Source organism: Hyperoodon ampullatus, assembly GCF_949752795.1.
Source record: "Hyperoodon ampullatus genome assembly, chromosome: 7".
NCBI classification, from domain to species: Eukaryota; Metazoa; Chordata; class Mammalia; order Artiodactyla; family Ziphiidae; genus Hyperoodon; species Hyperoodon ampullatus.
The window spans coordinates 17,970,244-17,984,158 of record NC_136920.1 but is presented as its reverse complement, the minus strand read 5'-3'; the positions used below and the strand labels follow the sequence as shown (position 1 = coordinate 17,984,158).

Sequence of the window (13,915 nt, the reverse complement as noted above, 5' to 3'; positions counted from 1 at the left end):
ACTGCCCCCCCATTCTCCTGGCCGAAATCCATCCATAGACACCAAGTTAGGAACCCAGGCCCTGAATAATCTCAGAGGCCCCCTTCCAATTTAAGTGTTCTTCATTCCGTGTTTCTGGGCGTAGCAGGGGCCAGAGTTCAAGTTCGAGTTCAGGCCAGCCTCTTTATCTCTCTGCATTTCAGTTTGCCAGCCTGGGAAGTGGCGGGGGACTGAGGTGATGCCGCCTGCCTCCTGGGCTTCTGGGAGGAGCATCTGAGACATGTGAAAGAGCTTTGTCAACTGTCAGTGGCTTCACAAATCGTTTTTGTAACCGCTTTGCTCTAAGAGGAGTTGCAGAGCTGAAAATCAGAATGTTTTACGGATTCATTGTGTTCCTGGAAAGTTGCAGGCAAATCAGGTTTTTAAAAATCCAGTCTTGCCAGCACCTGGTTATGGCACCATTTAGAGGAGTCCAACAGTGAATCCTCGATTGTGGCAGACGTTCTGCCGCAAAGCAGAATGTTCCTCCCTGTTAAAATGCCGATCTTCGCATCGGTATTCGAAAGATAATGATTTGCTCAAACCAGCAGCAAAGCTGGAAGTCCGCTGGAGAGGGCCCCAGGACACGATCCTGGTTGATTCTGATGAGGTCATTCAGGGGAGCCTGGGGTGACATCCATCACTCTGCAGAGCGCTTAAGAGCAAGGGCTGTACCTGCAGAGTATAAACTCCAGCTGCCCCACACATTTCCTTTGTGGCGTCAGGCAAGTTGCCTACTGGGTCCGAACCTCAGTTTCCTAGTCTGTAAAATGGGGATAATAGTTGTAGCTACCTTCATAGAGTTGTGAGAATTCATGAGATCAGAGTACTTGGCACAGTAAAATTGCTCCATCAATGGCAGTGGGTGATGTTTTATTATTGATGTCTTTGTTAATTATTACCATGGTCAGAAATGGTGTTCTAGTCCACATGGACCCATGCTTGACCCAGGGAGCCAAACCTTATGTTTTTTTATATTATTTTCTGAGGATCTGTCCACATAGCATCATAAAATTCTTAGAATTTTATATGTCATTTAGGACAGACTTCCACTCAGTGGGGAAATTCTTTCTTCCACTTCCCTGATAGCGAGTCATCCTGCTACTGCTTAAATACTCCCAGTAACAAGAAACTCACCACCTCACAAGGCTGCTTGTTCCATTGCAGGACGGTTCTGCATGTTAGAACATGTATCTCAGGACCGTTCTGCATACATATTCCTCGCACCGAGTTCAGGCCTGTGTCCCTCTAAGTGGTCCTGGTTTTGCCTTCCCTCCCCCACATTGTGGTCCCTCCCACATTTGATGATGGATCTGCTTTCTCTAGCCTCTTCTTCTCCAGTCTAAGGGACCCTCTTACCATGCAGGTCGTCCTTCTCTGGTCAGGCCCAGGTTATCAAAGTCCTTCTCACATCACAATGTTCAGAGTCTGGGCTGGTCCAGGAAGTGGTGGGTTCAGAAGGGCCAAGGAATCGACCTTGAAGGATGAGGCAAAGGAGGATGCTGGGAAACCAGTGTTCTTGGGCTTGGTCCCGGGCATCTGGCCCTGACCGGGCCTTTGTGGACCATCTCAGTCGCAGGACTTGAGGCCCACAGCCCGCTGTCTACTCGGCTGGCTCATCAGTAGCATGTGATGTGCCCTAAATACCCTCTGTGATCCTGCGTGCCCCTGCTTCCTCCACCTAGAGCCTCCTCGCCCTCTTCTTCTCCAAGACTGCAGCTTAGGGCTTCCCTGGTGGCGCAGTGGTTGAAAGTCCGCCTGCCGATCCAGGGGATACGGGTTCGTGCCCCGGTCCGGGAGGATCCCACATGCCGCGGAGCGGCTGGGCCCGTGAGCCATGGCCGCTGAGCCTGCGCGTCCGGAGCCTGTGCTCCGCAACGGGAGAGGCCACAACAGTGAGAGGCCCGCGTACCGAAAAAAAAAAAAAAAAGACTGCAGCTTAGATTCCACGCCCTCCAAGAAAGTCCTCCACTGACCACCCGGTACAGGGCTCCAGCTCTGCGCTCCTGTGTTCCACAGAATTCCCCACCACACTGCTGACCACGGGACAGCACAGTGGCCTCTCTTCTGTATCCCCTGGACTGTGAGTTTTGTGAGAGCAAAGGCATTGTCTTCCCAGATCACCGTTTTATCCCCAGAGCCTGTCACTGTAGCTGCTCCCTTGGTGATATTTGCTGAATGAATGAGTGCTTGATTGGAGAAAATCCTGACTGACAGGGAAGGTAAGCCAAGAAACATCCCTCAGCAAACCTGGAGATCTTAGGGGGATCTGAAGCCAGCAACAGAGACCTTAGGCAGCTCCTGTGTCCCTCACGGCTCCCACTCAGGCCTCTCAGCCCAGCTGAAGCTGCAGAAAGTCTGATTACAACCACTGTTGACCCCTCCCACCCAGAATTAATCATAATGAACATTTGGTCCCTTTAATAATCACCATTATGATCACAGTGCTAATAGCGACCTCTTATGGAGTGCCTCCAAATCAGTCATGATGGCAGTGCTGCAAGGTTGGTTTTTACCCCTTTTTACCGGGGAGGAAACTGAAGCCTGACCAGGGAAGTCGCTTGCCCAAGACCACTCAGCTTGTTAGTGGTGACGCTGAGACTCTAGCCGATTCCCCGGGCTCCATGACTCTCACTACCCACTAGATGCTCTTGCTACTGGCTGCGGGACCTACAGATGCTTCTCTTTTCCCCACAGAGAGAAAGGAGCAATCAGAAAATGATAATGAAGGGTGATTAGTATTATGATAAAGTACAGTGTTCCAAGAGATTCCAGGGGAAGGTCCCTGTAGACTGGGGTGTCATCTGGGGAGATTGCCAGGGGAGGGGAAGCCTGAGCTGCATGTTTTCTCTTTTTTGTCTGAGAGTTTTAAGCCACGGAGACAGTATAGTCTTGTAGCTAGACAAACAGAGCAAAAGCTTCATCCTCCTTCCCTCTGCCCTCCCCTCTAGAGGTAACCAGAGGTGAGAGTTTGAAATGCATCTCCCAGACTGTCTATGCACATACAAACATATGGAGTGATGTGCTGGCAAATATTTAGCAACCTGCTGCTTGCTGATGGTTGTGCTGCAGGATACATGTGCCAATTTTCTTGATGTCAAGGCTCCCAGCATGGCTGGTTTCAAGCTGCCAACATGAAGGCATTAAATGAGTAGCTGGGAAGAGATATATCGTGACAGTTTTTCTATAGTATTTCTACCATGTGGATACGGTAGATGCCAATACCCTCGAGAACATTGATATAGTAAAATATAGTAAAATAATTAGGAAACTTTGGGTATATATTACCTTTGTAAAAATAGAATGTATTGAATTGTAAGTTTATATAATTTAATTTTTAATGATGGCTGTGTTTCACAACTGGTTCATGAGATTCTGGAAAATTTCGCAGTCAGCTCTCGTTAGCCAGTACAAGCCAGCTCCAGCACGCCACTCATTTCCTTTTTACTCAAGTATTAACAGTATATAATTTGGCTCTTCATTCAATCCTTCATTCATTCAACCAGTATTTTACCATGTGCCGTGCCCCGTGTTAGGAACCGGGACCAGGCCACTGTCATGAGCAGATAGCCATGCACTTGGCCGTCACCAGCTTATGGTCTAAAGAGAAGGCAGTCAATTACTACATTGGCAAGTAGCCAAACCCTGCAATTGGGTCCCTAAAAGGAAGCAACAGGACAGTGTTATAGAGATAATACTGAGAGAGGCATGTGGAGGTCAGGGTGTGGAAGGGGAGACCCTACCTGAGGCTCAGGTCAAGAAAAACTTCTTCTGAGGAAGTGACAGAAACCGAGACCCAAAAGATAAGAAGGGACCAGCCGTGCAAAACTTAGAAAAAGTTGCCAAAGTGATAATACATTCACTTGGGTGCCATTTCTGTAAACTGTACAAACATGCAAAATGGTTCTATACGTTGTTTTTAGAAGAAATCCTTGTTTAGTAAAATTGAGAAGGTTCCCTTCCAGCTTCAGGATGGAGGGAGGGTGGGAAAGAGAATGAATTGGAGGCAGAGATGGTCTTCAACAACATCTATGTATTTTCCTGAAGCAAGAGGAGACAGAGGTCTGGGACAGAAATAGCTGGTGGCCATTTTTGTTGGCTCTCACCAATGGGTACAAGGTGGTCAGTTACTTTACTCTTTATAATTTCTGAATGCTTGAAATATTTCATGATTTTTAAGAGTGGGGAAAAGAGGTGGCAGGCAACATGAAGTCTCACTCTTACAGCATTGTGGCTGCAGAAAGGTGAAGGGGGAGGGAGAGGCCTGAGAGAAGTTGGGAGGTAGGCAGGGACCACGTCGTACAAACCTTCAAGGCAGTGAACCTACGTATGAATTTTATTATAAGTACAGTGTATGCCTTCTTGAGCTGGTGGGTGACATGATCTCATTTACATTAATAGATTCCTCTGGCTGCTTTGAGGAGAATCAGTGGAGAGTTAAGAATGGCATCAGGGAGGTTAGTAGGGACCTCTTGTAGTTGTCTGGAGGTGAGCTGATGATGGCAGGAAGCAGTGGAGACAGGAGCAGTTTTGAAATTTGGTTTGGAGGACTTGCTGAGGGATTAGATATGTGGGGATCAAGAGGCGGGGCATGACCCCTACGTTCATAGCAGCACTATTTGCAATTGCCAAGACATGGAAGCAACCTAAATGTTCATTGACAGATGAATGGATAGAGAAGATGTGGTACCTGTACACAATGGAATATTACTCAGCCATAAAAAAGAATGAAATAATGCTATTTGCAGCAAAATGGATGGAGATTATGATACTAAGCAAAGTAAGTCAGAAAGAGAAAGACAAATACCATATGATATCACTTATATGTGGAATCTAAAAAACGACACAAACGAACATATCTACAAAACAAAAACAGACTCACAGATATATATATATATATGTATATATATATATATATACACATATATATATATATATATATAGAGAGAGAGAGAGAGGGAGAGAGACACTTGTGGTTGCCAAGGGGGAGGGGAGGTGGGGGAGGGAAGGACTGGGAGTTTGGGATTAGCAGATGAAAACTATTATATATAGGATGGATAAACAACAAGGTCCTACTGTATATTACAGGGAACTATATTCAGTCTCCTGTGATAAACCATAATGGAAAAGAATATGAAAAAGAATATATGTATGTATAACTGAATCACTTTGCTGTACAGCAGAAACTAACACAACATTGTAAATCAACTATACTTCAATAAAATTTTAAAAAGAGGGAGGCATGAAGGATGACTTTCCTTTTTTTTTTTTAGCAGCTTTATGGAGATATAATTCACATACTGTACAGTTCATTCATTTAAAGTGTACAATTCACTGGGGTTTGGTAGGGATGACTTTCTTTCTGAAACCTGAGTGGATGATGGTTTCAAATACCGTGATGGGGAAAATGAGAGGAACAGTCTTGAGGGTGGGGCCTGAGGTGAGTTTGAGCAGCCAGTGAGATATCCAACGGGGCGTGTCACATGGGAAATCAGATATTCACACCTAGGGCTTGCGATGAAAATCTGTGAGTAATGAACAGATTGAGAGTGTGGAAATGGATGTGAATGTCCAGAGAAAGAGTATAGGTAAAGAAGATGTGTATGGAGGGGCCCAAGGGCTTGCAATTCAGATGGACTGAGAGAGAGTTCACACTTCCAGCCCCAGCCAAAAAAAAGAGGAGAAAAAGAAAGAGAGAGAGAGAGAGAGAGAGAGAGAAGGAGAGAAACATGAAGTGATCACAGAACTGAAAACAAAGGCCCGTAGGGCTCTAGTCCAGTGCAAGCAGAGTTGACCATCAGTTTTAGCTCCTATAGGGTATTATGAAATAGAAGTGCCCCAGGTGAGGTGAAGAGGGGAGCCAGGTTGACTGCTTCAAATGAGAAAAAGCAAGAGGTAGGCAGACAAACTCCTACTCAAGATAAGCCTCTGGACCAAACCTCCAGAACTAATGAAGAAAATTAATGTTACAAAAACAGCCTTCAAAAACAATGACAAATGAATTCACTCTAATTAAAATAAAAATAGTAGCATATTCTGAAAATGAATTTAAAATAACTGGGATCTGAATCAGGAGTAGGTTTGACTGTGAATCACTGAGATTCAAAATAACAGTGACTCGAGCAAAACAGGAATGAAGTTTTCTTCTATGAATACCTTCTGAGCCTGTATTAAGTCCTCAGGAACCAAGCTTGATCCAGCTACTCACTATCTCAATGCTTGGATTATAGCCTCATAGTCCAAGTTGATAGCTAGAGCTCCAGCCATTACATCTGCATTCCAGGTAGCAGGATAGTAGAAGCGCATACATCAGCTGTCTGTTAAAGAAGTTTTCAGGAAGATGACACATGACACTTCCACCTACATTCTGTTGGCCAGAACTTAGCCAGAGGAGAAGCCAAGAAATGTATTCTGTTATTACAGGTAGCCAGGTATTCGGTTATAATCCAGGGGTTCTGTTACTGTTGATGAAAGAGATAATAGATAATTAATACTCACAGCCTTAGGATCTTCAAAGAAATAAAGTAAGGATAACATCCATTAAGAAGAAAAGGACAGTGAGTTTTTGTTTGTTTGAATTTAAAACCTCTGCTCTTAGGAAGACGCCACCAAAAGAGTGAATAAACAAGCCATAGACTAGGAGAAAATATTTGTAAGACATATGCCTGATAAAGGACTTGTATCCATAATATATTTTTTAAAAACTCCCAAAACTCAGCAATAAGAAAAATCCCCACTATTTAAAAAATGCGCAAAAGATTTGAATAGACACTTCACCAGAAAAGACAATGCAGCGGAAAAATGAGTGCACAGAAAGATATTCAATATCATTAGTCATCAGAGAAATGCAAATTAAAACCACAATGAGATACTGCTTCATACCTATCAAAATGGCTAAAATGAAAAAGCCTGTTCATACCAAGTATTGGCAAGGATGTGAGTCAACTGGAAATCCCACACACAACTGGTGGGCATGTAAAATGGTGCAACCACTTTGGAAAACAGTTTAGCAGTTTCTTAAAAGTTAGACATATTCTTACCATGTGTCCCAGCAATTCCACTACTAAGTATTTGCCCAAGAGAAATTAAAGCATATGTGTCTATACAAAGATTTATTAGTGATGTCTCTTAGCAGCTTTATTTGTAATGGCCAAAAACTAGACACAACCCAAATGTCCATCATAAGGAGATTAAAAAAAAAAATAGTGGCACATCCAAACAGTGGAATACTACTTACCAATACAGAGAAATAAACTCTGATACACACATCAGTAGGAACAAAGCTCAAAATAATTATGCTGAGTGAAAGAAGGCAGACATGCCTTCCATTTGATTCTACTTGTATAAAGTCTTGAAAACTGCAAAGTAATTTATGGTGACAGAAAGTAGCTTACTAGTTGTCTGTGGACTGGGAAAGGGAGATGTGGAGAGAAGCAGAAGGGAGGGATTACAGGGGCCATGAAGAAGTTCTTAGGGGTGATGGATATGTTTGTTATCTTGATTGTGATACATACATTTGTCAAAATGTATCAAATGGTATATTATATGTTAATTATACTTCAGTAAAGCTGTTAGAAGAAGAAGGAATACAACATTATGAAACAAAAAAGAGGCAGAATAAGAAAATACGGGTATGAAAAAGAACCAATGGAAAATCCTGGGAATGAAAAATATTCATTGCATTAAAAGTAGTCATTTAAAATGGAAGGAAAAAGTAAAAGAAAAAGGAAGGCCAGAAAGAAAGGAAAAACCTCAGTAGACAGATAAACTCTGGACCAGACAAAGTCAAACAGAGAATGAGTGAATTGGAAGAGAGTTCTGAGAAATTTTCTGAGAGCATCACCCAGAAAGATAAAGAGGGAAAATTATGAAAGGGTAGTTGTAAGACATGGAGAATAGATTGGGCTCCTACCATATATGTTTAATAGAAATTCTGCAGGAAGAGACTGGAGAAAATGACTAAGAAGCTGTACTCAAAAGCACAATAGCTCAGAATTTCCCAGAATTGAAATAAGTCCTTATCACGTAATGTGCTTGACCAGTAATGAGGAGAATTTTAAAAAGTAAATCTCCATTTCAAAACCACATAGTGAAACTGCAGAAAATCAAGAATACAGGGGAAGTCTTAAAATTTACTATAGACAGATTATCCATGAAAGAACAACACTAGACTAACAGTAGGTTGCTTAAGCGCCTATGGCAGCCTTTTTGGCAGTCTTTATTTGTTGGAAGAAAATAAACTTCATCTGTCTAGAATTCCATATCCAGCTGAACTCTGATTCGAAAGTGATGATGAAATAAAGACAATTTTATAGAAGATGAAGGGGCCCATTGCAAACCCTGAGGCTCTTGAACATTTGGAGACGGGGGAGAGGAGAAGCCCTCTGAAATCACATATGCCTAGTCACCCAGTGCCAGCCTCCGTCTCCCACAGAAACCATAGAGAGAGAGGAAGGACTGAATTTAACTGTTGGTGCAACATGATGCTATTGGAAATGCCACTTATTGGCCATGTTGCTGGGTATTCCATCAAGATAGAGGAGGGAGATGGGATTCCTGCCCCAGCTCAGGGGTCAGTCCTGCAGCAGTGGGGGCATTGTAGTGGGAGAACACGGGAAGGTTCTGTGTGGTGCCCTTGGGCCCTGGTCTGGAGAGGAGTCCAGAGACACGAGAGCCCCCTCAAGGATGCCCATTCTAGACTCTCTCTCTGTCTTCCAGATTGTGGACAAGAACAACCGCTACAAGTCCATTGATGGGTCAGATGAGACTAAAGCCAACTGGATGAGGTGAGTCCTGCTCTCTGCTGATTTCCCGGGAGCCTTGCCCGAACTCTGGAAAGGAGGCCAAGGGAGCATGTTGGGCCTTTAGGGTCTCCAGTGGTAGAGGTCCCTGAAGGCCCCGGGACTGCTCTTTGCAGGGACGTGTTTAGCTCTGGGGGACCAACCCTCCAGCTCCCACAGGCTTCCCTCAGGGGGCTCTGGAGGAGGCCTGTGGCCAGACCAGTCATTTACTGGGACACACTTGTCAGTGTTTCTGGAGGCCCTAGGCCCCAGGCTCCTGGCAGCATTCCTATAATGGGGGGAGGGGGGGCATGTCCCTGCCACAGGACTGTGACACCTCTCACAGGCAGACTCTGACTGGAGGGGTGCAGGAATCATCCCAGTGCAGCCCCCAGCCATTGTTTAAAAGGCCCCCAGAGAAAAGGGCACAGTCTCTAGCTCAGTTTTCGATTGCTAGACTGGTTTTGTCCATTGATTGGGACAGAAGTTTGCACCAGAAGGATCCTTCACGGCCAGCCAGAGAGAGCAGGGGACTGGTCCAGGGTCACCCAGAGGCGGCCGAGCTGAGCTCGGGACCGAGGGCGCTCCTTTGGGTTCTGTGCTGCTGGCCTGTGTGGTGTGCTGGGGGGCCCTGCCTGGTGGGGTCAGCCAGCAGTGTGGGAGGTTGGGCTTGCCTCATTGTCTCCTTGGTGGCCTCTCTCTGGGATTCAGGAGCTGTGACGGGGGTTAGGAGCTGGGTTGGGAGGGAAGGGAGGCCTCGGAGGGCTGGACCCAGGGGCAGACCCGCGCCGTGGATCAGGCCCACTGTCGGTGTTTGTGCAGTTCTGTGCCCCGTGGGGCTGGGGGCTGGGGGCTGGGAGGTTGAGGAGGGATTGTGCTTGGAGGGAGAGCAGTTAGGACCTCCCTAAGAGGGAGATTGCTGGATTTAAACCCTGAGACGTGCCAAGCAAATGAGAAATTGGTTTGAGGTGGGGAGGCCATGGTGAGCTCTCCAGTCCCCTTCCCCGGCGCCCCACTGCCCACATGGGCTCCCACCTGAGGCCCGCTGATGTGTGGGCTGCAGCTTGTAATGTCCGGGGCACTTAGGGATTCACCCTCTTATTTGTTGGGGCCACTGTCCTCATCGTCATTTAACAGGTGCAGAAGCAGAGGCACCGAGGGACAGGCGGGCCCCAGCCTTGCACTATGGGGACAGACACCCACTCCCCAGCCCCCTTTCACATCATCAGGTCAGCCGTGCCCTGAAAGTGGCTCCAAGAAGGTGGATGGGCACCTCTGCCCTCTTCTCCTCCCCGACCGCCGGGTGCAAGTCAGCTTAGCACATGTAACTCACAACCCATTCCTGAGCACCTGCGGCGAGTCAGAGCCTGTACTGGGTGCCCTAGATGGATGCGCCCAGCCCTGCCCCGCTGGCCCTCCCAGGACACACACCTTCCGCCGTGGAAATTGCTTTTTCTAATAAGGCTGTTTGATGGAGGCACGGACAATGCGCTGGGAGGGCTCAGATGAAAGCAGGGGTGGGGAGGGCCTTTGAGCTGGGCCTTCAAAGGGGCTGGGGTTTCATTTGAGGACATTGTGAGCAAAGACTCAGAAGTGGGAAGTGGGGACCAGGTGTCCGGCAGGTCGTCAGATGGGCTGCATGGCCCAGACCCCTGGCCTGTAGCTCTGGTCTGGCTCTAGGCAAGCAAAGGAGAGTGTGCTTGAGTGCAGTCTGTGTCAGGCCTTTCTGCACTGAAGCTTTGGCCGGGACAAGGCTTTACTGTAACCGCAAAGAAGGGGATTCATCATCTGTACTAACTGAGTGGACATCTAGCACCCCAGCGATTCTGACTTAATCAGGCTGGGGCTGAGCCCAGGACATTGGTAATTTTTAAAGCTCTCCAGAGTGATTCTGATGCGCCGCTAGTGTTGAGAACCACTGCTCTGTTCTGATCTTCATGCTACAGTGCTAAATTGAGGCCCAGAGCAGGGCAGGGTCCTACTCAAGATCATGCAGTCAGTGGCAGAACATCTCTGAACGTCTAGGCCAGTGTTCTTTCTGCTTGTACACAAGGGACCAGGCACAGCATGGCTTCCTGGGCCTTGTGTAGGGTGGGTTCAGCTACTGCTATCTTGCTGGCCTGGGATCTATCCTGTTCCTGCTCCAAGACCTATTCTGATCCAAGGTGACACCAGGGTTGTCACAGATGGTGGGCCCTCATCTCATTAGAGATTCAAGGAGTAGGTTGGGTTTGAGTGTATGGTTTGTTGCCAGGGAGATGGCCTTCTGGTGGTAGTTGGAGTGAGGGGAAAGCCAGTTCATCCTGGGAACCCTCCTTTCCCCTTCATGTATGGCTTCCATTTGTACAGCTCCTCCTAATTTTCAGACACTTTCACTAGCACTGTCACAGCTTACGCTCTTGCAGATGATCGAATGGAGTTGGCTAATTTCCTCAAACCCGAAGTGGTAGGCCAGGAAGAGAATGGGCACCCGCATGATGAGCGTTGACTTGATGGCAGCTCTATGCCGGGTGCTCCGCCTTAATGAAATCAGTGGCCAACAACCACAGGCTCTTTTGTCCCCGGGAGGCATTTGGCAGCGCCTTGAGACATTTTTGGTTGTCACACCTCTGGGGTAGATGCTTTGCTGATAAAGATCCTGCATTGTCCAGGATGCCCCCTCCCCCACCAACAAAGAATTTCCTGATCCCACATGGTGAGATTAGGAAGCCCTGAATGAACTCTTCCTGGCAGGTCTTGGAGGTGGTACTGGGGGAAATGGGGTTTGCACAGGAGACTCAGCCTCTCATCCAAAGTCTGTCTGAGTGCAAGGCCCAGGCCCCAGCCCCGGGCCCTGCCACTGTCTTGGCCAGGTGACAAAGTCTCGGACTTCTTCTCCTGCCTCCTGGGCTGTGATATTCTGGCGGGGAGGTGAAGGCTGAAGGATCTTTGTGCACTTGTCTCTTGCTGTGGCTTCGGCACCTGCCAGGGGAGTGAATCAGGCTCCCTCCATATCCTAGGTTCTTCTCTTGGATGGATCTTTGGGACCTTGGGCATGAGTTAAAGAGTGGACAGAACCGCACTGTGGAGATACGGAGCTGCAGAGCCAGAGTAGGTGCCAGGCCAGAGGGGTCAGGGCTGCACTGTGCCCACGCCCAGGGCCCCTGGCTGCTCTGTGCAGGTGGAAGCCGAGGGCATTCCTGGTCTCCATCAGAGTGGAACCTGTCTCCCGATGGGTGCTCATGGGGTCCTCACATTCTACCCATGAGCTGCCAAAAAGCACAGCAGCCCACCCCCAAAGGAGCTGCTGCCAGCCAGCACTCCTGTGGGAGGGGAGCCTGTACACAGCCAGAGGTGGGGACTGGGGAGACTGGGAAGGGGAAGAGCCGCAGGACAGAACAAGCTTTCTGTGGCCACGCCCTAACCATGGGCATCACCAGCGAGGCCACACCCCATGGAAGCCCACTGTAAATAGTCTCACTGTTTAAAAGTCTTCCTCCAAGCCACCCGGGTCTATGGCCCTAGGTAAAGATCCCTTTGTAGAGGCAATGGCCTCACCCTAACCCCAGGAAGGATCCTTTATTCCCGTTTAGGGCTTTAAAGCCCTTTTACATCGCTGTGCTTTTGCCTCCTTAGTAACAAGCCCCTAGGTTGGTGCAGGTGTAACTCGGGTTCCGGATGGAGAGAGTGGGACCAGGAGAGGCTGCTGAGCGGCCGTGGCTCTCACAGCTAGTCAGAGGCGAGGCAGGGCCTGAAACTGAAGGCGTCCGGCTCCGTCCAGCACTCCCATCGAGTACGCCGCGTCTCCTCCTGCCCTCCAAGGAGCGGTGGAAGGGGCCTGTCGCTAGGAAGAGGGTGTGGTGGTGGTGAGCGGGCGAGGGCGCCCAGGTGCCTCCTGGCTCCCCGGCTGGGGGCCGGCAATTAGGAAGGAGGAGGCCTGCCGCGTTGACGGTCATTTACCCAATTGTGCTTTGTGGGATATTCAACCCAAGGAACGTGGTGCCCCTGGCTGAGCGTAAGAGGAAGCCCAAGTTCTCCAAGGAGGAGCTGGACATTCTGGTCACGGAGGTGACCCACCACGAAGCGGTTCTCTTTGGGAGGGAGACCATGCGGCTGTCCCATGCCGACAGGGACAAGATTTGGGAAGGCATAGCTCGGAAAATCACCTCCGTCAGCCAGGTCCCCCGCTCCGTCAAGGACATTAAGCACAGATGGGATGACATGAAACGGAGGACCAAGGACAAGCTGGCCTTCATGCAGAAGTCCCTGTCGGGCCCAGGGGCTGGGGGCCGGGCCCCCGCCATCGTGCTCACTGCCCACGAGAGGGCCATCGAGTCAGCGCTGCTCACAGCCCGGTCCGGGCACGGCTTCCCCAGGGTGGAACTGGATGGCACCGACAGCCCTTCGACCAGCTGTGAGTACCGCCCGCTTCCCCTCCCCAGGCTCCCCCTGCCTGTTCCCCACCCACTCGTGGCGAAGTCCCCCGCACCTGCCTTCTTTCTCCCGTCCCTCTCTGCCTCGCCCAGTCTTTCCATCCTTCCCTCCTCCCCCACTTCTGTCTTCTCTACCTCTTTCCCTTCATTCATTCGAGACTATTTCCTGAACACCGTGCCAGGAGTTGCACTGGGAGCTGGGAAGACAGAGATGGGTATAAAACCTACGCTGCCCCTGCTCTTGGGACGTTGCTTAAACTCGTGAGAATGAAAACACTTTAATTAAATAATTGCGCAAGGAAATTTGAAAGAAGGCACGAAGCACAAACACAGGAGGTCCTGAGAGCAGGGCTGACTACTTGGGTGTGCGACCTGTCGCTCTCAAGGCCGGAGCTGGGCTAACTGCTCCTCGGTTGCCTTCCTGAAACTCAGACTAGTTTTTGAGCGAGGCGCCCGCATTTTCGTGTTGCATTCGACGCTGCAAATTATGTAGCGGCCTGCCTGAGAGCAGGAGTGGTGGACTGGCCCGTCCACCGAGGCTGGGGAAGGCTCCCGGGAATGACAGTTGAACTGAGACCAAGGGTGAGGAAGAGTTAAGCCCGCCGGTACGCGTGGGCCGTGGGGCTCAGCGCAGGGGAGGGGAGGGCCTCGCAGGCAGAACAGCATGTACGAGGCCCCGAGGCCCTGCATCAGGAAGGCGCTTGG

At 48.9% G+C, this 13,915-nt stretch overlaps 1 protein-coding gene across 2 annotated transcripts in view; it reads left to right on the top strand.

Annotated features, from left to right (window-relative positions):
- Window positions 1–13,915, top strand: part of PRDM11 (PR/SET domain 11) — a gene marked incomplete at both ends in the record, with an annotated part of 48,503 nt that overhangs the window by 16,773 nt on the left and 17,815 nt on the right. Inside the window, 2 exons of one of the 2 annotated variants that reach the window (XM_079708404.1) lie at window positions 8,737–8,804; window positions 12,770–13,191. In XM_079708404.1, the coding sequence (XP_079564530.1) occupies window positions 8,737–8,804; window positions 12,770–13,191 (490 nt within the window). The remainder of the gene's footprint in view (window positions 1–8,736; window positions 8,805–12,769; window positions 13,192–13,915) is intronic. The other variant, XM_079708403.1, reaches the window with a different exon arrangement.